This window comes from Pseudophryne corroboree, chromosome 1 (assembly GCF_028390025.1).
Source record: "Pseudophryne corroboree isolate aPseCor3 chromosome 1, aPseCor3.hap2, whole genome shotgun sequence".
NCBI classification, from domain to species: domain Eukaryota; kingdom Metazoa; phylum Chordata; class Amphibia; order Anura; family Myobatrachidae; genus Pseudophryne; species Pseudophryne corroboree.
In genome coordinates, this window is record NC_086444.1 from 255,354,221 (window position 1) to 255,374,534 (window position 20,314).

The following is a 20,314-nucleotide window of genomic DNA, read 5'->3' on the forward strand; positions in this document are numbered from 1 at the left end:
TCTCCTGAGACGGCCGCACTTAAAGATCCATCAGATAGGAGGATGGAAAATATCCAAAAAAGTATATACACACATGCAGGTGTTATACTACGACCAGCTATAGCGTCTGCCTGGATGTGCAGTGCTGGGGTAGTTTGGTCAGAGTCCCTGATTGAAAATATTGATACCCTGGACAGGGACAATATTTTACTGTCGTTAGAACAAATAAAGGATGCATTTCTTTATATGCGTGATGCACAGAGGGATATCTGCACACTGGCATCACGAGTAAGTGCTATGTCCATTTCGGCCAGAAGAGCTTTATGGACGCGACAGTGGACAGGCGATGCGGATTCAAAACGGCATATGGAAGTTTTGCCGTATAAAGGGGAGGAGTTATTTGGAGTCGGTCTATCAGATTTGGTGGCCACGGCTACAGCCGGGAAATCCACCTTTCTACCTCAAGTCACTCCCCAACAGAAAAAGGCACCGACTTTTCAACCGCAGCCCTTTCGTTCCTTTAAAAATAAGAGAGCAAAGGGCTATTCATATCTGCCACGAGGCAGAGGTCGAGGGAAGAAACAGCAACAGGCAGCTCCTTCCCAGGAACAGAAGCCCTCCCCGGCTTCTACAAAAGCCTCAGCATGACGCTGGGGCTTCTCAAGCGGACTCGGGGACGGTGGGAGGTCGTCTCAAAAATTACAGCGCGCAGTGGGCTCACTCGCAGGTAGATCCCTGGATCCTGCAGATAATATCTCAGGGGTACAGGTTGGAATTAGAGACAGATCCACCTCGCCGTTTCCTGAAGTCTGCTTTACCAACGTCCCCTTCCGAAAGGGAGACGGTTTTGGAAGCCATTCACAAGCTGTACTCTCAGCAGGTGATAGTCAAGGTACCTCTTCTACAACAAGGGAAGGGGTATTATTCCACTCTAATTGTGGTACCGAAGCCGGATGGCTCGGTAAGGCCTATTCTAAATCTGAAGTCCTTGAACCTGTACATAAAGAAGTTCAAGTTCAAGATGGAGTCACTCAGAGCAGTGATAGCGAACCTGGAAGAAGGGGACTTTATGGTATCCTTGGACATCAAGGATGCGTATCTCCACGTTCCAATTTACCCCTCACACCAGGGGTACCTCAGGTTCGTTGTACAAAACTGTCACTATCAGTTTCAGACGCTGCCGTTTGGTTTGTCCACGGCACCTCGGGTCTTTACAAAGGTAATGGCCGAGATGATGATTCTTCTTCGAAGAAAAGGCGTATTAATTATCCCATACTTGGACGATCTCCTAATAAGGGCAAGGTCCAGAGAACAGCTAGAGATGGGATTAGCAATATCTCAAGAGGTGCTAAAGCAGCACGGATGGATTCTGAATATTCCAAAATCCCAATTAATGCCGACAACTCGTCTGCTGTTCCTAGGGATGATTCTGGACACGGTTCAGAAAAAGGTTTTTCTTCCCGAGGAAAAAGCCAAGGAGTTATCCGACCTGGTCAGGAATCTCCTAAAACCAGGAAAGGTGTCTGTACATCAATGCACAAGAGTCCTGGGAAAAATGGTGGCTTCTTACGAAGCAATTCCATTCGGCAGATTCCATGCAAGGTCGAGCCTGGAAAAGTCTCTTCACATAAACATTCTGGAACTAAGAGCAATCTACAATGCTCTAAGCCAGGCGGAACCTCTGCTTCAAGGAAGACCGGTGTTGATCCAGTCGGACAACATCACGGCAGTCGCCCATGTAAACAGACAGGGCGGCACAAGAAGCAGGAGTGCAATGGCAGAAGCTGCCAGGATCCTTCGCTGGGCGGAGAATCACGTGATAGCACTGTCAGCAGTGTTCATCCCGGGAGTGGACAACTGGGAAGCAGACTTCCTCAGCAGACACGATCTTCACCCGGGAGAGTGGGGACTTCATCCAGAAGTTTTCCACATGCTAATAAACCGTTGGGAAAGACCAATGGTGGACATGATGGCGTCTCGCCTCAACAAAAAACTGGACAGGTATTGCGCCAGGTCAAGAGATCCGCAGGCAATAGCTGTGGACGCGCTGGTAACACCTTGGGTGTACCAGTCGGTGTATGTGTTTCCTCCTCTGCCTCTCATACCAAAGGTATTGAGAATCATAAGGCAAAGCGGAGTAAGAACGATACTAGTGGCTCCGGATTGGCCAAGAAGGTCTTGGTACCCGGAACTTCAAGAGATGGTCACGGACGATCCGTGGCCTCTACCTCTAAGACAGGACCTGCTTCAGCAGGGACCGTGTCTATTCCAAGACTTACCGCGGCTGCGTTTGACGGCATGGCGGTTGAACGCCAGATCCTAAAAGGAAAAGGCATTCCAGAAGAAGTCATTCCTACCTTGATTAAGGCAAGAAAGGAAGTCACCGCGAAGCATTATCACCGCATTTGGCGGAAATATGTTGCGGGGTGCGAGGATCGGAGTGCTCCGACGGAGGAATTTCAACTGGGTCGTTTCCTACATTTCCTGCAATCAGGATTGTCTATGGGTCTCAAATTGGGATCTATTAAGGTTCAAATTTCGGCCCTGTCAATATTCTTCCAAAAAGAATTGGCCTCAGTTCCTGAGGTCCAGACTTTTGTCAAAGGAGTACTGCATATACAGCCTCCTGTGGTGCCTCCGGTGGCACCGTGGGATCTAAATGTAGTTTTAGATTTCCTCAAATCCCATTGGTTTGAACCACTAAAAGATGTGGATTTGAAATATCTCACATGGAAAGTGACTATGTTACTGGCCCTGGCGTCCGCCAGGAGAGTATCTGAACTGGCGGCTTTATCTTATAAAAGCCCTTATTTAATTTTCCATTCGGATAGGGCAGAGCTGCGGACGCGTCCGCATTTTCTCCCTAAGGTGGTATCAGCGTTTCACCTGAACCAGCCTATTGTAGTGCCTGCGGCTACAAGCGACTTGGAGGACTCCAAGTTGTTGGACGTTGTCAGAGCTTTAAAAATATACATTTCAAGGACGGCTGGAGTCAGAAAATCTGACTCGCTGTTTATACTGTATGCACCCAACAAGTTGGGTGCGCCTGCTTCTAAGCAGTCGATTGCTCGTTGGATTTGTAACACAATTCAACTTGCACATTCTGTGGCAGGCCTGCCACAGCCTAAATCTGTTAAGGCCCATTCCACAAGGAAGGTGGGCTCATCTTGGGCGGCTGCCCGAGGGGTCTCGGCATTACAACTCTGCCGAGCAGCTACGTGGTCAGGGGAGAACACGTTTGTAAAATTCTACAAATTTGATACCCTGGCAAAGGAGGACCTGGAGTTCTCTCATTCGGTGCTGCAGAGTCATCCGCACTCTCCCGCCCGTTTGGGAGCTTTGGTATAATCCCCATGGTCCTTTCAGGAACCCCAGCATCCACTAGGACGATAGAGAAAATAAGAATTTACTTACCGATAATTCTATTTCTCGGAGTCCGTAGTGGATGCTGGGCGCCCATCCCAAGTGCGGATTATCTGCAATACTTGTACATAGTTATTGTTAACTAATTCGGGTTATTGTTTAGGGAGCCATCTTTCAGAGGCTCCTCTGTTATCATACTGTTAACTGGGTTTAGATCACAAGTTGTACGGTGTGATTGGTGTGGCTGGTATGAGTCTTACCCGGGATTCAAAATCCTCCCTTATTGTGTACGCTCGTCCGGGCACAGTACCTAACTGGAGTCTGGAGGAGGGTCATAGGGGGAGGAGCCAGTGCACACCACCTGATCTGGAAAAGCTTTACTTTTTGTGCCCTGTCTCCTGCGGAGCCGCTATTCCCCATGGTCCTTTCAGGAACCCCAGCATCCACTACGGACTCCGAGAAATAGAATTATCGGTAAGTAAATTCTTATTTTTTCTTTGTTCAAAAAAAATAAAAATTATCGAATGTCTTGGGGTTAATCAATATACTATGCCATCTGTTCTCTAGCCTTGATGGTTCAGTAGTCACTGTATTGGAAGTCATGAAATTCGTGCTTATGTTTTTGTATATTTGATGTCTTTTTATCTTTGCTTAATAAAATAAATGGTTAACACATAACGGTATTTTGCAATATATAGCATTCCAGGCAAATTAGTACACTGCAGCAACTCAGTGTAATGATGGGACACGGTGGATTGCATATTTCCCATGTCATAGTCTCTGTTGTTTTGTTAAATTATCCCCTTGGGGTGTCGCAATCTATGCCAAATTTTGGGTACCTTTTAAATGTAGATAAGAAAACTCTAAAAGTATTTTAAAAGGCAAGAAGCAATAACAAAGAAGGTAATGGTCCTATGATGGTTTATGGTGATTTTAAAAAATCGGGTCTAGTATTTTTATCTGCCTCACTGCTAACATCCTTGTTATCATTCCAGGCAAGATTATGGATCATATTTGTAATTTTTTTTTTTCATTAATGAAATGTTTATAGTGTTTTTCAGATATTATCTGAGATAAAAATGTTCAAAGAGCTTCCAAAAAATGGAAAATAGTACCGCAACGATGAGAAAAACAGCATTCTGCTATAATGCATTTCCCAATTTACTTACATTGCACTTCCTCTTATTTCAGTAGGACTGGTTCTCTCTCTGTTTAATGGTCTAACATTTATTTAATCCATTATGGACATTTGATGTGTTACTGTTATTTTATTAAGAGGTAAACGTCAACTTAATACTTCATTTGCAGTAAATAAAGTAAAACTGAGAAGTGGCAGATTACAAACACACCAAACACTCCAGTCCACACATTAGTAGTTAATCTTTTTTGAATGTGTCTACATTGGATATTCTGTAACAACCAAGTTAATCAATAAGCTTTAGTAACCATCCTTCTTTTCCCCCCATTCAGATCGTGCAGCAAATGTGGTGATTGAGGGAGTTCTTAATGGCATATTCTACCCACATCTACAGACCAGCTAAAGCTGTAATTCCACCTCTGCGAATCCCGAAACCTGTGGAGCCATTAAGAGAAGAAGCCGTGTTCTACAGTATTTAGTTATATGCAATGGAGTGTACTATGGGGGTAATTCCAAGTTGATCGCAGCAGGATTTTTGATAGCAATTGGGCAAAACCATGTGCACTGCAGGGGAGGCAGATATAACATGTGCAGAAAGAGTTAGATTTGGGTGGGTTATTTTATTTCTGTGCAGGGTAAATACTGGCTGCTTTATTTTTACACTGCAAATTAGATTGCAGATTGAACACACTCCACCCAAATCTAACTCTCTCTGCACATGTTATATCTGCCTCCCCTGCAGTGCACATGGTTTTGCCCAATTGCTAACAAAAATCCTGCTGCGATCAACTTGGAATTACCCCCTAAATTATTTATTTTTACTAAGGAACCTAATAATGGGTACAAAGGGAACTCAGAGAGCGCATTGTTAGGAATAACTTTATCTTAGACGATCAAACCTTGTAAGCAATAGTCTAGCCCAGGCCTGGCCAACCTGTGCCTCTCCAGCTGTTGTGAAACTACAGGTCCCAGAATGCCCTGCCACCGTTTTGCTACTAGGGAATGCTAAAACTGTAACAGGGCATGCTGAGATGTGTAGTTTCTCAACAGCTGGAGAGCCACAGGTTGGCCAGGCCAGGTCTAGTCAAACTGGTTTGTATTTGAACTGTACATTTTCGTACAGCATTGATGTCTCTGAGTTATAAAATAGTGATTGTAAAGTATTCACCAGACCTATTGAGGACTTAATATGTACTAAAACTAAAGACTATACAACCACCAGACCTATTGAGCACTTAATATGTACTAAAACTAAAGACTATACAACCGATCATGTTCTGGCCTTGAAATTCTTGTCTTTATGCACAACATAACTATGAAACGCTTAGTTAAGTAAAACAGTCAGTGGAATATTGTTGCTTTAAAATAATATTTAGTGCAATCATGTTTGTGGATTTCGTTATTGATTCTCTGCTCAGTTAGGTATGAAAGGGAATTTGTATTTTGTATACTGACACTACTAATTACACAGGTCCTATTAGTAGTATAAGTGATTTTAAAGCTGCAATCCCAGGACAAAATGTGGTATTTAATATCACTCTGGTTTACTTAAAAAAAAAAAACAACCACATTGTACTGTTTTATTAACTTAGGTTTTTTTTGTCTTCAAGCTGCTATGAATTATTTACTTTGTGAAGTGTCATGTGACCACTATAGCAGCCACAGTCACATGACACTATTTTAGCAAGCAGAGCCTTTTCGGAATGCCCTTCTTCTCAGCATACTCATTCACAGCACATGCACATTGATAAAGGTCTGTGACCAGGTTGCATTCTCTCACGCTTGAGTGCTGAAACCTAAATCCGTTTTAGCCTTGGAGTGGCAGCCTTCTAAGCATCTCCACCCATTTTATTTTGTGAAGGGAAGACTGAATTAAAATTATAGATCCGATATATGTTACGAAGGTACAGAAGCTGCAGTTTAAAATAAATATCTTTGGCATTGCAGCTTTAAAGTACTCAATTGTCTCTTTGCACACCAGTCTATAATAAGGTATTTGTATTCAACTTGCTGCTATTTATATGTTAATGTTTTGATCAGACACTATATTTAACTGTAAATAAAGGGAAATAATTCAGCAGTAGATGGCCTAAGAACATATACAGTCTCTGAGTATTGCCAAGCCTTTGATTAAATAACTGCTGCATTTAATAATTATATATCAAGCAAGCTACAGTAAAAACAAGTAATATTAGGCTACACTGACATGGATGTGTCTTGCGCATAGTTTATCACCTTTGGATGACTTGAACTTCTTGACAGCTTCATGCTGTCATTTTCTAAAGTTTCTTAATATAATCCAAAATTGTTTGATGTCCTTTCTCTGCGATGTAACATCTCTGCTGTGCACCTTGCTTGACATCTTTCATGCAAAGAGCAGTGTTTACCAGGGCAAGGCAAATAAATCTGATATAAAATCATGAAGGAAAAGGGCAGAGTGCAAAAGTTGCAGTAGGGTTTGTAGAGGTCAGAAATAACCACTGGGTTAAGAGCCAGGCTTTTGGTATATGTGTATAGAATACAGCTCATTCATTTTTACTGCACTAGAGACACATGCTGTTTCATAGTCTAATATTACACACAAGAAAAAGTGATCATGTTTTTTGTTTACAATTTGTAGCACTGCATCAACTACGCTTATTCTGTTTTAAATGTCCCTTTGTTTTTATAAAACTGCCTTCGTGTCACACAATCACTCCAGCCTTCAGTATTAGTAGTATAGTAACATTACTGACATGGCATGCTAGTATTTTTTTACCATATTCGTAATCTGACATATTTATTGTACATTATGTAATAAATAGGGCATGTTGTTTGTTCAGTATTGCTGGTTACTAACACTAACAGAATAATGTATGCAGACATGAAGCTGTTACTTCTATGTGCTTAAAAAATGCTACTAGACTTCAATGTATATAATGTAATAAAAGATTATTAACTACTCGTGTCTGTAATTGTACTGTTTGATGGCAACTGTGATAAACCGTAAAAAACAGAACCGTGACATAGCGAATAGGGGATATCCTCTCCCCCATTACATGTATTTGGGAGCTATGCTGTGTTATAAGCATGCAGCAAAGTAAGAGGCAGTCTGCCCATGACTCTCCTAATAAGGAGGTGCCTTCAGAAATACATCTGCTTTTTTACAACTGCATTGGAAATTTAAAGGGGGAGTTTACAGGGTTCCAGAAGGCTTTATATTAACATTACTCAACAACTCAAATCTGCAATAAGGCCATACTAGCCTGGGTGCAACAATGTTTTAGGTTATGGGGGACCAAGATACTTAATTTTGGTGCCCCTGAATTGCTGAATGTCGCCTCCTTGCGCAGTTGGACTATCTATCTATACATACACATTTATGTTAAAAACAGCATAGAGGTGTCTAATGTACCTGATTCAGGTTTTACCTTTCATGCTAATGCCCAAATATATTCATCATACACTGTTTCTGTTCCGGCGGTTTATATGGCAGGGCAGACCACCACATATAGGACTTCTAAAACTACAAAAATCAGTCTCTAATGGGGGTGGTAATTTTCCCAATGTTCAAATGTTTTGTCAGGCCGCTCACTTAAGGTATCTTAAAGATTGGCTGCATTGTCAGGACAATTGCGCTAATACAGCTTTAGAGAGGGAATTTCTTAATAGAGGAGACTATTTTACATTACATGATCGAGAAATCCCACCTCTGGTATATCAGGAAACTATGGCATGCCTGCTGACATAGATCCAACTTGAACACACATTGTTTCCAATCCTGATTTCCAGGAGGTAGAAGCTCAATATCCCTTTAATTCATGGAGACTGGGTGGAGTGGTTAATATTGGCTGCCTCATAGACACGGAGCTTTGTCGGCCTCTCACGTTCCAGGAGGCCACTGCGAAATATCCAGTACTGGCTGGACACCCGGTTAGCATTTCTTTTAGCCCAACATTATACCAGCTTAATTATCTAAAACTTTTCTCAGAATGATTGGCAAAACTCGCTTGATTCACTGCTACAGCAAAGGCCACTCAGCAAAGGGATGATTTCATTACCTTACTAACCACTCCATCTTCAACTACTGGACCACTCTAAATCCCAAAAGGCCTTACGGTTTGGTCCTCACAGATTCCAGGTTTACAAAGTACAGGGCCCCACACATATAGCGATGTGCCGCCGAGGTGCTCGACAGCCGATACGGCCGGCGGGCGACCCGGTGACGGGGGGAGTGAAGTTTCTTCACTCCCCCCGTCACCCGGCTCCATAGCACTGCATGCTAATATGGACGAGATTGTCCATATTGGCCTGCAGGCATAAGCGACTGGGCACCAACGATGAACGAGTGTGGGGCCTCCACACAATGATATGAACGATTTCTCGTCCATTAATGAACGAGAACGTTCATATCGTTCAGTGAAATCTGACAGTGTGTATGGCCCTTAAGGACTTACTTAAAGTTAATTTGAAGTTGTGGCGGTCATCTTCTGCAATGTATATGGAGATGTTTCTTCACATACTGTACTCCACAAAAAATACCTTTCTCTGCACAGACAGTATTTGACTGGTCTCTCCACCTCCCACTTACTGTATGTTTTGAATGTGGCACACCGCAAACAGATCTAATGCATTGCCTTTGGTCATGTCCCCTAATCCGTAATTTCTGGGTACAAATAGGATTTTAATACCTACCGGTAAATCCTTTTCTCTTAGCACATAGAGGATGCTGGGGACTCCGTAAGGACCATGGGGTATAGACTGGATCCGCAGGAGTATAAGACTTTGAATGGGTGTGAACTGGGTCCTCCCTCTATGCCCCTCCTCCAGACCTCAGTTAGAAAACTGTGCCCAGGGAGACGGACATTTCGAGGAAAGAATTTATTGTTTAAACACGTGAGTGTCATACCAGCTCACATCTCGAACATACCGCAGAACGTGGCATTCAATAGAACACCAGCCAACGGCATGAAAAAATCCACAGCCATATGCTGGGAGAATATGCAACACAACCCGTGTGTCAACCCAACCAATAATAAGATACCACATGCCATGGCATGAACAACGTCAGCAACAGCCTGACAGAAAAGAAACACCACAAGAGTGTAACCATAACCAATAACTGCAGACACAGTACGCACTAGGACGGGTGCCCAGCATCCTCTACGGACTAAGAGAAAAGGATTTACCGGTAGGTATTAAAATCCTATTTTCTCATACGTCCTAGAGGACGCTGGGGACTCTGTAAGGACCATTGGGTTTATACCAAAGCTCCAGACCGGGCAGGAGAGTGCGGACGACTCTGCAGCACCGATTGAGCAAACATGAGGTCCTCATCAGCCAGGGTATCAAACTTGTAGAGCTTAGCAAAAGTGTTTGAACCCGACCAAGTAGCCGCTCGGCAAAGATGAACCGCCGAGACTCCTCGGGTTTCTGCCCAAGAAGAGCCCACCTTCCTAGTAGAATGGGTCTCCACCGGCTTCGGTAACTGCAATCCAGCTGTAGAATGAGCACGCCGAATTGTACAACGGATCCAGAGTGTAACAGACTGCATAGCCGCAGGCGCCCCAAACATGCTGGGAGCATACCGGACAAACAGAGCCTCTGTTTCCCCAATCTGAGCCAAATTGGCGACCTAAATATTCAAAGCCCTGACTACATCGAGAGACTTTGAATCACTTAACTAACCACAGGCATCAAAATAGGCTGGTTTCTGCGAAACACAGACACCACTTATGGCAGAACTATAATCCGAGTTCTCAATTCCGCTCCATCCACATGGAAGAACAAACAGGGGCTCTTGTGAGACAAAGCCGCTACTTCCGACACCCGCCTTGCGGACGCCAAGGCCAATAGCATGACCACTTTTCAAGAGAGAAATTTTAATACAACCTTTCATAAAGGTTCCAATCAGTGTGACACAAGAACCCGCAACACCACGTCCAGGTCCCACGGTGCCAATGGGGCACAAATGGAGGTTGGATGTGCAGTACTCCTTTCACGAAAGTCTGAACTTCCGGAAAGGTGGGCAATTCCTTTTTTTTTTAAAGAAAATTTATAAGGCCAAAACTGCACTGAAAAGGAGCCTAACTTTAGGCCTGCATCCACACCTGCTTGCCAAGAATGGAGAATAACGACCCAGCTGAAAATCTTCCGTAGGAGCCTTCTTGGATTTACACCGAGACACATATTTATGCCAAATACGGTGGTAAGGCTTTGCCATTACTTCTTTTCTAGCCTGAAGAAGTGTGGAAACGACTTCACTGGGAATACCCTTTCGGGCTAGGATATGGCGTTCAACTGCCACGCCGTCAAATGCAGCCGCGGTAAGTCTTGATACCCGCCCCGGATCTTGCTGTAATAGTTCCCCACGTAGAGGAAGAGGCCAGGGATATTCTATGAGTAAATCTTGAAGAACTTACCAAGCCCCCTCCTTGGCTAGACCGGAACAATGAGGATCGCCTGAACCTTTGTTCTTCTTACGTTTACCTTCAGAAAGAGTGAAAGCGGAGGGGACACATAGACCAACTGAAAACACCCAAGGTGTCCCGAGGGCGTCCACTGCTATAGCGTGAGTGTCCCTTGACCTGGAACAATATCCCTGAGGTCTCTCGTTGAGGCGAGATGCCAACATGTCCAATTGAGGCACTCCTCAAAGACTTGTCACTTCTGTGAAACTTCTCGATGACGACTGTATTTCTCCCGGATGGAGATCGCGTCTGCAGAGGAAATCTATTTCTCCGTCATCTACATCCGGAACGAAGACTGCTAATATAGTGTTTACCTGTCTTTCCGCCCAGCGGAAAACTTTTTGCGGCTTCTGCCATTGCCGCTTTGCTTCTTGTTCCGCCCTAGCGTGGCCAAACTTTTGCAGACGCCATTTTTTGTTTTCTGTTCTTTTGAAAGTGTAAATGATGGAAATAAAATCAAACTTTTTTTGGCATGTTATAAGAATGTCTAATCTGTAATTTGATGCCTTTTGGAGATTTTTCCATCTTTCCTTGGCTTCTTTTTGCACATTAAAATGAATTTTAACTGGAGTGCCCAAACTTTCAATCCCCACTGTATATATCATACATATAAGTATTTTGTCTAGAACCCCAGGGTCCCTAGTGACATTAATGTGTGCTGAATGTGTATGACCATGTACTGAATGCCCAAGTTGTGGATATGACCAGGAAACCTTATGGTCGACATAAAACATAGTATTTGTCGACAACAGTGGAGTGGTAACTAGGTAAAAATAACATGCTTACGACCCCGAGGGGTTCGAGGGAAGTATATACACACAAATTTAATATAATTCCCCCACAAATAAAAGCACATCTGTGCTAGAGCTACAGGCCCATGGAACCGTACCCTATACAGGTATAGGTTATTGACTTCATGTTAATTTACACCCAGTAATAACAGTTGGCGCCGACAGGTCACCCACATACTACTGTGTCACCCATACAGTGTTTACTTTTGAAAAAGCATACAACTACCAACCTGCTGACACTTGATCTACAGACCCAAGCACCATCAGGAGTCGGCAGTGCCAACAGAGGGATTCCCATAGCCAGCTCGTGGCAGAGCACACACACACACACACACACACGTCGACACGTGTACTATAAGCTACCATGGGTATATGTGACAGGGAAAACACAGAACACAGTTACAACTCATTAACTAACACACACATTATAGTGTATAGTGCTATCTTTTCCCATTTTGCACTAAAATCACCTTGAACCCCCCCCCCCCCCCCCCGTTTTTCACTGTTAGCTGCCTACCAGTGCTCTTTGGCGGGGACATGAGGAGAAAATGGCGCAGTAACAAGTTGTGAGGGCTAAGCCCCGCCCCCTCTCGGCGCGCTTCAGCCCCTCTAATATTATTCATATTTATACTGGGGGGTCCCTATACAGTGCCTATACACTGTATACATCTTTTGCCAGTGTCCGGAAAGAGGTATATTGCTGCCCAGGGCTCCCCCCTGCGCCCTGCACCCTTGTAGAACCGTTGGTGTGTGGGAGCAATGGCGCGCAGCGCGACCGCTGCACTGTACCTCCGAGACCTGAAGTCTTCTGCTGTCACTGAAGTCTTCTTTTCTTCCAATACTCATCCGGCTTCTGTCTTCTGTGAGGGGGTTGACGGCGCGGCTCCGGGAACAAGCAGCTAGGCGCACCAAGTGATCGAACCCTCTGGAGCTAATGGTGTCCAGTAGCCTAAGAAGCAGAGCCCTTAACTCAGCAGAAGTAGGTCTGACTTCTCTCCCCTCAGTCCCACGAAGCAGAGAGCCTGTAGCCAGCAGGTCTTTCTGAAAATAAAAAACCTAGCATAAAGTCTTTCCAGAGAAACTCAGTAGAGCTCCCCTAGTGTGTGACCAGTCTCTCCTGGGAACAGAATCTAACTGAGGTCTGGAGGAGGGGCATAGAGGGAGGAGCCAGTTCACACCCATTTAAAGTCTTATAGTGTGCCCATGTCTCCTGCGGATCCCGTCTATACCCCATGGTCCTTACGGAGTCCCCAGCATCCTCTAGGACATATGAGAAATGCACTTATTCTGTTGAACACTTAGTAAACTATTTATCTTTAACACTGGAATGGGCATTTTTTGCAATTCTTCCACAAGGCCTTCATAGAACTAACTACAGGCTGCAGGAGGCTGATGCTGGCAGTAGGTGCAGCAGCATGCAAAGCCATTATACAAATATGGTTACACCATGACCACCCCCTCCATGTCCTTTTTAAAGGCTAAGCTATTCTTTTTCTTCAGAATGGAGTGGGTGGGTACTCTGCTGGAAAGGAGTTAAAAGTTGAACAATTCTTTGAAATGTGACATTAAATCATAGATTCATAGGTCTCTTGCAAACCCAACATGGTATATGACACGTATGGTGAATAATGATCCCCCAATTGATCTGTGGCTTTCCCCTTTCCTATGTAAGAGATGTGCTGGAGGGGGAGAAGGGAGGGCAAGCAATATAGTTATAAGTTGTTGGGTTTTGTTTTTATTTCTCCTTTGTCTTTCTCCTTAATCTTTGTATTCAATTCTACCATGGATAAGAAGTCCTAGTGACACCTAGTGTCTTTTCAACATGTACAATGTAACTTTCATGTTTCTCTATTGTATCTGTACTGTATTCTATACAAATTTTCATGTATTGTATATCTGGTAACTTTCCTAATTACTTCATTATGGGTGGTGCAAAGGAGGGTGCTGAATAAAGGGTGAGCTGAGGGGGAAGAGGTGAGGTTGGAACATATGAAGTGAGAAGGGTGTAGGGCTGGTCCCAGGGGAAGGGCCAAGCCACAGTAACTGTCGCCACACACTGTAGGTGCTGAAGCTTGGTACAGGGGAAAAGAGGGCCCAGATGATGGCCACACATTCAAGGCTTAGCAAATAGACCTCTTAATGTGCAAAAGCACTAACAGATCCAAACTCAAGATTTCCTGTGGTGCTAGGCTGTCTGTTCACATACAGTTGTGCTCATAAGTTTACATACCCTAGCAGAATTTGTGATTTTCTGGCCAGTTGTCAGAGAATATGAATGATAACTCACAAACTTTTCTTTCACTCATGGTTAGTGGTTGGGTGATGCCATTTATTGTCAAACAACTGTTTACTCTTTTTAAATCATAATGACAGAAACTACCCAAATGACCCTGATCAAAAGTTTATATACCCTGGAGATTTTGGCCTGATAACATGCACACAAGTTGACACAAACGGGTTTGAATGGCTACTAAAGGTAACCATCCTCACCTGTGATCTGTTTGCTTGTAATCAGTGTGTGTGTGTGTATAAAAGGTCAGTGAGTTTCTGGTCTCCTGAAAGACCCTTGCATCTTTCATCCAGTGCTGCACTGACGTGTCTGGATTCTGAGTCATGGGGAAAGCAAAAGAATTGTCAAAGGATCTGCGGGAAAAGGTAATTGAACTGTATAAAACAGGAAAGGGATATAAAAAGATATCCAAGCAATTGAGAATGCCAATCAGCAGTGTTCAAACTGTAATTAAAAAGTAGAAAATGAGGGATTCTGTGGAAACCAAATCACGGTCATGTAGACCCAACAAAAATTTCAGCCACAACTGCCAGGAAAATTGTTCGGGATGCAAAGAAAAATCCACAAATAACTTCAGCTGAAATACAGGACTCTCTGAAAAAAAGTGGTGTGGTTGTTTCAAGATGCACAATAAGGAGGCATTTGAAGAAAAATGGGCTGCATGGTCGAGTCGCCAGAAGAAAGCCATTACTACGCAAATACCACAAAGCATCCCGCTTACAATACTCCAAACAGCACAGAGACAAGCCTCAAAACTTCTGGAACAAAGTCATTTGGAGTGATGAGACCAAAATTGAACTTTTTGGCCACAACCATTAACGTTACATTTGGAGAGGAGTCAACAAGGCCTATGATGAAAGGTACACCATTCCTACTGTGAAACACGGAGGTGGATCGCTGATGTTTTGGGGATGTGTGAGCTACAAAGGCACTGGAAACTCAAAATTGATGGCAAGATGAATGCAGCATGTTATCAGAAAATACTGGAGGAAAATTTGCACTCATCAGCCCGGAAGCTGCGCATGGGACGCACTTCCAACATGACAATAATCCAAAACACAAGGCCAAGTCGACCTGTCATTGGCTACAGCAGAATAATAAGAATTTACTTACCGATAATTCTATTTCTCATAGTCCGTAGTGGATGCTGGGAACTCCGTAAGGACCATGGGGAATAGCGGCTCCGCAGGAGACTGGGCACAAAAGTAAAAGCTTTAGGACTACCTGGTGTGCACTGGCTCCTCCCCCTATGACCCTCCTCCAAGCCTCAGTTAGGTTACTGTGCCCGGACGAGCGTACACAATAAGGAAGGATTTTGAATCCCGGGTAAGACTCATACCAGTCACACCAATCACACCGTACAACCTGTGATCTGAACCCAGTTAACAGCATGATAACAGAGGAGCCTCTGAAAGATGGCTCACAACAATAATAACCCGATTTTTGTAACAATAACTATGTACAAGTATTGCAGACAATCCGCACTTGGGATGGGCGCCCAGCATCCACTACGGACTATGAGAAATAGAATTATCGGTAAGTAAATTCTTATTTTCTCTGACGTCCTAGTGGATGCTGGGAACTCCGTAAGGACCATGGGGATTATACCAAAGCTCCCAAACGGGCGGGAGAGTGCGGATGACTCTGCAGCACCGAATGAGAGAACTCCAGGTCCTCCTCAGCCAGGGTATCAAATTTGTAGAATTTAGCAAACGTGTTTGCCCCTGACCAAGTAGCTGCTCGGCAAAGTTGTAAAGCCGAGACCCCTCGGGCAGCCGCCCAAGATGAGCCCACCTTCCTTGTGGAATGGGCTTTTACAGATTTAGGCTGTGGCAGGCCTGCCACAGAATGTGCAAGCTGAATTGTACTACAAATCCAACGAGCAATAGTCTGCTTAGAAGCAGGAGCACCCAGCTTATTGGGTGCATACAGGATAAACAGCGAGTCAGATTTCCTGACTCCCGCCGTCCTGGAAACATATATTTTCAGGGCCCTGACTACGTCCAGCAACTTGGAGTCCTCCAAGTCCCTAGTAGCCGCAGGCACCACAATAGGCTGGTTCAAGTGAAATGCTGAAACCACCTTAGGGAGAAATTGAGGACGAGTCCTCAATTCTGCCCTGTCCGTATGAAAAATTAGGTAAGGGCTTTTATAGGAGAAAGCCGCCAATTCTGAGACACGCCTGGCTGAAGCCAGGGCTAACAACATTACCACTTTCCAAGTGAGATATTTTAAGTCCACAGTGGAGAGTGGTTCAAACCAATGTGATTTTAGGAACCCCAAAACTACATTGAGATCCCAAGGTGCCACTGGAGGCACAAAAGGAGGCTGTATATGCAGTACCCCCTTGACAAACGTCTGAACTTCAGGAACTGAAGCCAGTTCTTTCTGGAAGAAAATCGACAGGGCCGAAATTTGAACCTTAATGGACCCTAATTTTAGGCCCATAGACAGTCCTGTTTGCAGGAAATGTAGGAAACGACCCAGTTGAAATTCCTCTGTAGGGCCTTCCTGGCCTCGCACCACGCAACATATTTACGCCAAATCCGGTGATAATGTTGCACGGTTACATCCTTCCTGGCTTTGATCAGGGTAGGGATGACTTCATCCGGAATGCCTTTTTCCTTCAGGATCCGGCGTTCAACCGCCAAACCGTCAAACGCAGCCGCGGTAAGTCTTGGAACAGACAGGGTCCCTGCTGAAGCAGGTCCTTTCTTAGAGGTAGAGGCCACAAGTCCTCTGTGAGCATCTCTTGAAGTTCCGGGTACCAAGTCCTTCTTGGCCAATCCGGAGCCACGAGTATAGTCCTTACTCCTCTCCTTCTTATGATCCTCAGTACCTTGGGTATGAGAGGCAGAGGAGGGAACACATACACTGACTGGTACACCCACAGTGTTACCAGAGCGTCCACAGCTATTGCCTGAGGGTCCCTTGACCTGGCGCAATACCTGTCCAGTTTTTTTGTTGAGGCGGGACGCCATCATGTCCACCTTTGGTTTTTCCCAACGGTTCACAATCATGTGGAAGACTTCTGGGTGAAGTCCCCACTCCCCCGGATGGAGGTCGTGTCTGCTGAGGAAGTCTGCTTCCCAGTTGTCCACTCCCGGAATGAACACTGCTGACAGTGCTATCACATGATTTTCCGCCCAGCGAAGAATCCTTGCAACTTCTGTCATTGCCCTTCTGCTTCTTGTGCCGCCCTGTCTGTTTACGTGGGCGACTGCCGTGATGTTGTCTGACTGGATCAGCACCGGCTGACCTTGAAGCAGAGGTCTTGCTAGGCTTTAGAGCATTGTAGATGGCCCTTAGCTCCAGGATATTTATGTGAAGTGATGTCTCCAGGCTTGACCACAAGCCCTGGAAATTTCGTCCCTGTGTGACTGCTCCCCAGCCTCTCAGGCTGGCATCCGTGGTCACCAGGACCCAGTCCTGAATGCCGAATCTGCGGCCCTCTAGAAGATGAGCACTCTGCAACCACCACAGGAGAGACACCCTTGTCCTTGGTGACAAGATTATCCGCTGATGCATCTGAAGATGCGACCCGGACCATTTGTCTAGCAGATCCCACTGGAAGGTTCTTGCGTGGAATCTGCCGAATGGGATTGCTTCGTAAGAAGCCACCATCTTTCCCAGGACCCTTGTGCATTGATGCACTGAGACTTGGCCTGGTTTTAGGAGATTTCTGACTAGTTCGGATAACTCCCTGGCTTTCTCCTCCGGGAGAAACACCTTTTTCTGGACTGTGTCCAGGATCATCCCTAGGAATAGGAGTCGGGTAGTCGGGATCAGCTGAGATTTTGGAATATTGAGAATCCAACCGTGCTGGCGCAGCACTATCTGAGATAGTGCTACCCCGACTTCCAACTGTTCCCTGGATCTTGCCCTAATCAGGAGATCGTCCAAGTAAGGGATAACTAGAACTCCCTTCCTTCGAAGGAGTATCATCATTTCGGCCATTACCTTGGTAAAGACCCGGGGTGCCGTGGACAATCCAAACGGCAGCGTCTGAAACTGATAGTGACAGTTCTGTACCACAAACCTGAGGTACCCTTGGTGAGAAGGGCAAATTGGGACATGTAGGTAAGCATCTTTGATGTCCAGAGACACCATATAGTCCCCATCTTCCAGGTTTGCAATCACTGCTCTGAGTGACTCCATCTTGAATTTGAACCTTTGTATGTAAGTGTTCAAGGATTTTAGGTTTAAAATTGGTCTCACCGAGCCGTTCGGCTTCGGTACCACAAATAGTGTGGAATAGTACCCCTTTCCCTGTTGTAGGAGGGGTACCTTGATTATCACCTGCTGGGAATACAGCTTGTGAATGGCATCCAATACTGCCTCCCTGTCTGAGGGAGACGTCGGTAAAGCAGACTTTAGAAAACGGCGAGGGGGAGACGTCTCGAATTCCAATTTGTACCCCTGAGATACCACCGTGTCTGCTTGCTGAGGACTTTGCGGAGGCGGGAGAGGGCTTTTGTTCCTGGGAACTGGCTGTTTGTTGCAGCCTTTTTCCTCTCCCTCTGCCACGGGGCATAAATGAGGCGCCTTTTGCCCGCTTGCCCTTATGGGGCCGAAAGGACTGCGCCTGATAATTTGGCGTCTTCTTAGGTTAAGAAGCTACCTGGGGTAAAAATGTGGATTTTCCAGCAGTTGCCGTGGCTACCAGGTCTGATAGACCTACCCCAAATAACTCCTCCCCCTTATAAGGCAATACTTCCATGTGCCTTTTAGAATCCGCATCACCTGACCACTGCCACGTCCATAAACCTCTTCTAGCAGAAATAGACAGCGCGCTAACTCTTGATGCCAGTCGGCAAATATCCCTCTGTGCATCACGCATATATAGAAATGCATCCTTCAAATGCTCTATAGTCAGTAATATACTGTCCCTATCTAGGGTATCAATATTTTCAGTCAGGGAATCCGACCACGCCAGGCCCGCACTGCACATCCAGGCTGAGGCGATTGCTGGTCGCAGTATAACACCCGTGTGAGAGTATATACATTTTAGGATATTCTCCAGCTTTCTATCGGCAGGTTCCTTTAGGGCGGCCGTATCAGGAGAAGGTAGTGCTACCTGTTTTGACAAACGTGTGAGCGCTTTATCCACCCTAGGGGGTGTTTCCCTACGTGCCCTATCCTCTGGCGGGAAAGGGTACGATGCCAATAACCTTTTAGGAATTATCAGTTTTTTATCGGGGGAAACCCACGCCTCATCACACACTTCATTTAATTCCTCGGATACAGGAAAACTACAGGCAGTTTTTTCTCACCAAACATAATACCCTTTTTAGTGGTACTTGTATTATCAGAGATATGCAATACATTTTTAATTGCTTCAATCATGTAACGTGTGGCCCTAGTGGAAGTCACGTTTGTCTCATCATCGTCGACACTGGAGTCAGTATCCGTGTCTGTGTCTGCCATTTGAGGTAACGGGCGTTTTAAAGCCCCTGATGGCGTTTGAGACCCTTGGACAGGCGCAAGCTGAGTAGCCGGCTGTCTCATGTCGTCAACTGTCTGTCGTAACGAGCTGACACTGTCACGCAATTCCTTCCATAAGCTCATCCACTCAGGTGTCGACTCCCAAGGGGGTGACAACTGTATAATAGGCAATTGCTCCGCCTCCATCTCATTTTCCTCCTCAAACATGTCGACACAATCGTACCGACACACCGCACACACACAGGGAATGCTCTTATAGAGGACAGGACCCCACTAGCCCTTTGGGGAGACAGAGGGAGAGTATGCCAGCACACACCAGAGCGCTATATATAAACAGGAATACCACTATAAAATGTGCTTTTCCCTTTATAGCTGCTGTTAGTATCAAAAACTGCGCCAAATTAGTGCCCCCCCTCTCTTTTTTACCCTTTTCTGTAGTGCAGGACTGCAGGGGAGAGTCAGGGAGACGTCCTTCCAGCGGAGCTGTGATGGAAAATGGCGCCTGTGTGCTGAGGAGATAGGCTCCGCCCCCTTCTCGGCGGCCTTTTCTCCCGCTTTTTTGTAAGTTCTGGCAGGGGTTAAAATACATCTATATAGCCCTGGGGGTTATATGTGGTGTATTTATGCCAGCCAAGGTGTTTTACATTGCTGCTCAGGGCGCCCCCCCCCTAGCGCCCTGCACCCTCAGTGACCGGAGTGTGAAGTGTGCCTGAGTAACAATGGCGCACAGCTGCAGTGCTGTGCGCTACCTTGTTGAAGACTGATGTCTTCTGCCGCCGATTTTTCCGGACCTCTTCTTGCTTCTGGCTCTGTAAGGGGGCCGGCGGCGCGGCTCTGGGACCGAGCTCCGAGGCTGGGC

At 45.4% G+C, this 20,314-nt stretch overlaps 1 protein-coding gene across 2 annotated transcripts in view; it reads left to right on the top strand.

Annotated features, from left to right (window-relative positions):
- Positions 1 to 5,025, top strand: part of SNX24 (sorting nexin 24) — a 328,330-nt gene extending 323,305 nt beyond the window's left edge. For both annotated transcript variants that reach the window (XM_063964216.1, XM_063964215.1), the window contains one exon: positions 4,813 to 5,025. In XM_063964216.1, coding sequence (XP_063820286.1) covers positions 4,813 to 4,883 — 71 coding nt within the window. In that variant the 3' untranslated portion in view covers positions 4,884 to 5,025. The remainder of the gene's footprint in view (positions 1 to 4,812) is intronic.
- Positions 5,026 to 20,314: the final 15,289 nt, after the last annotated feature.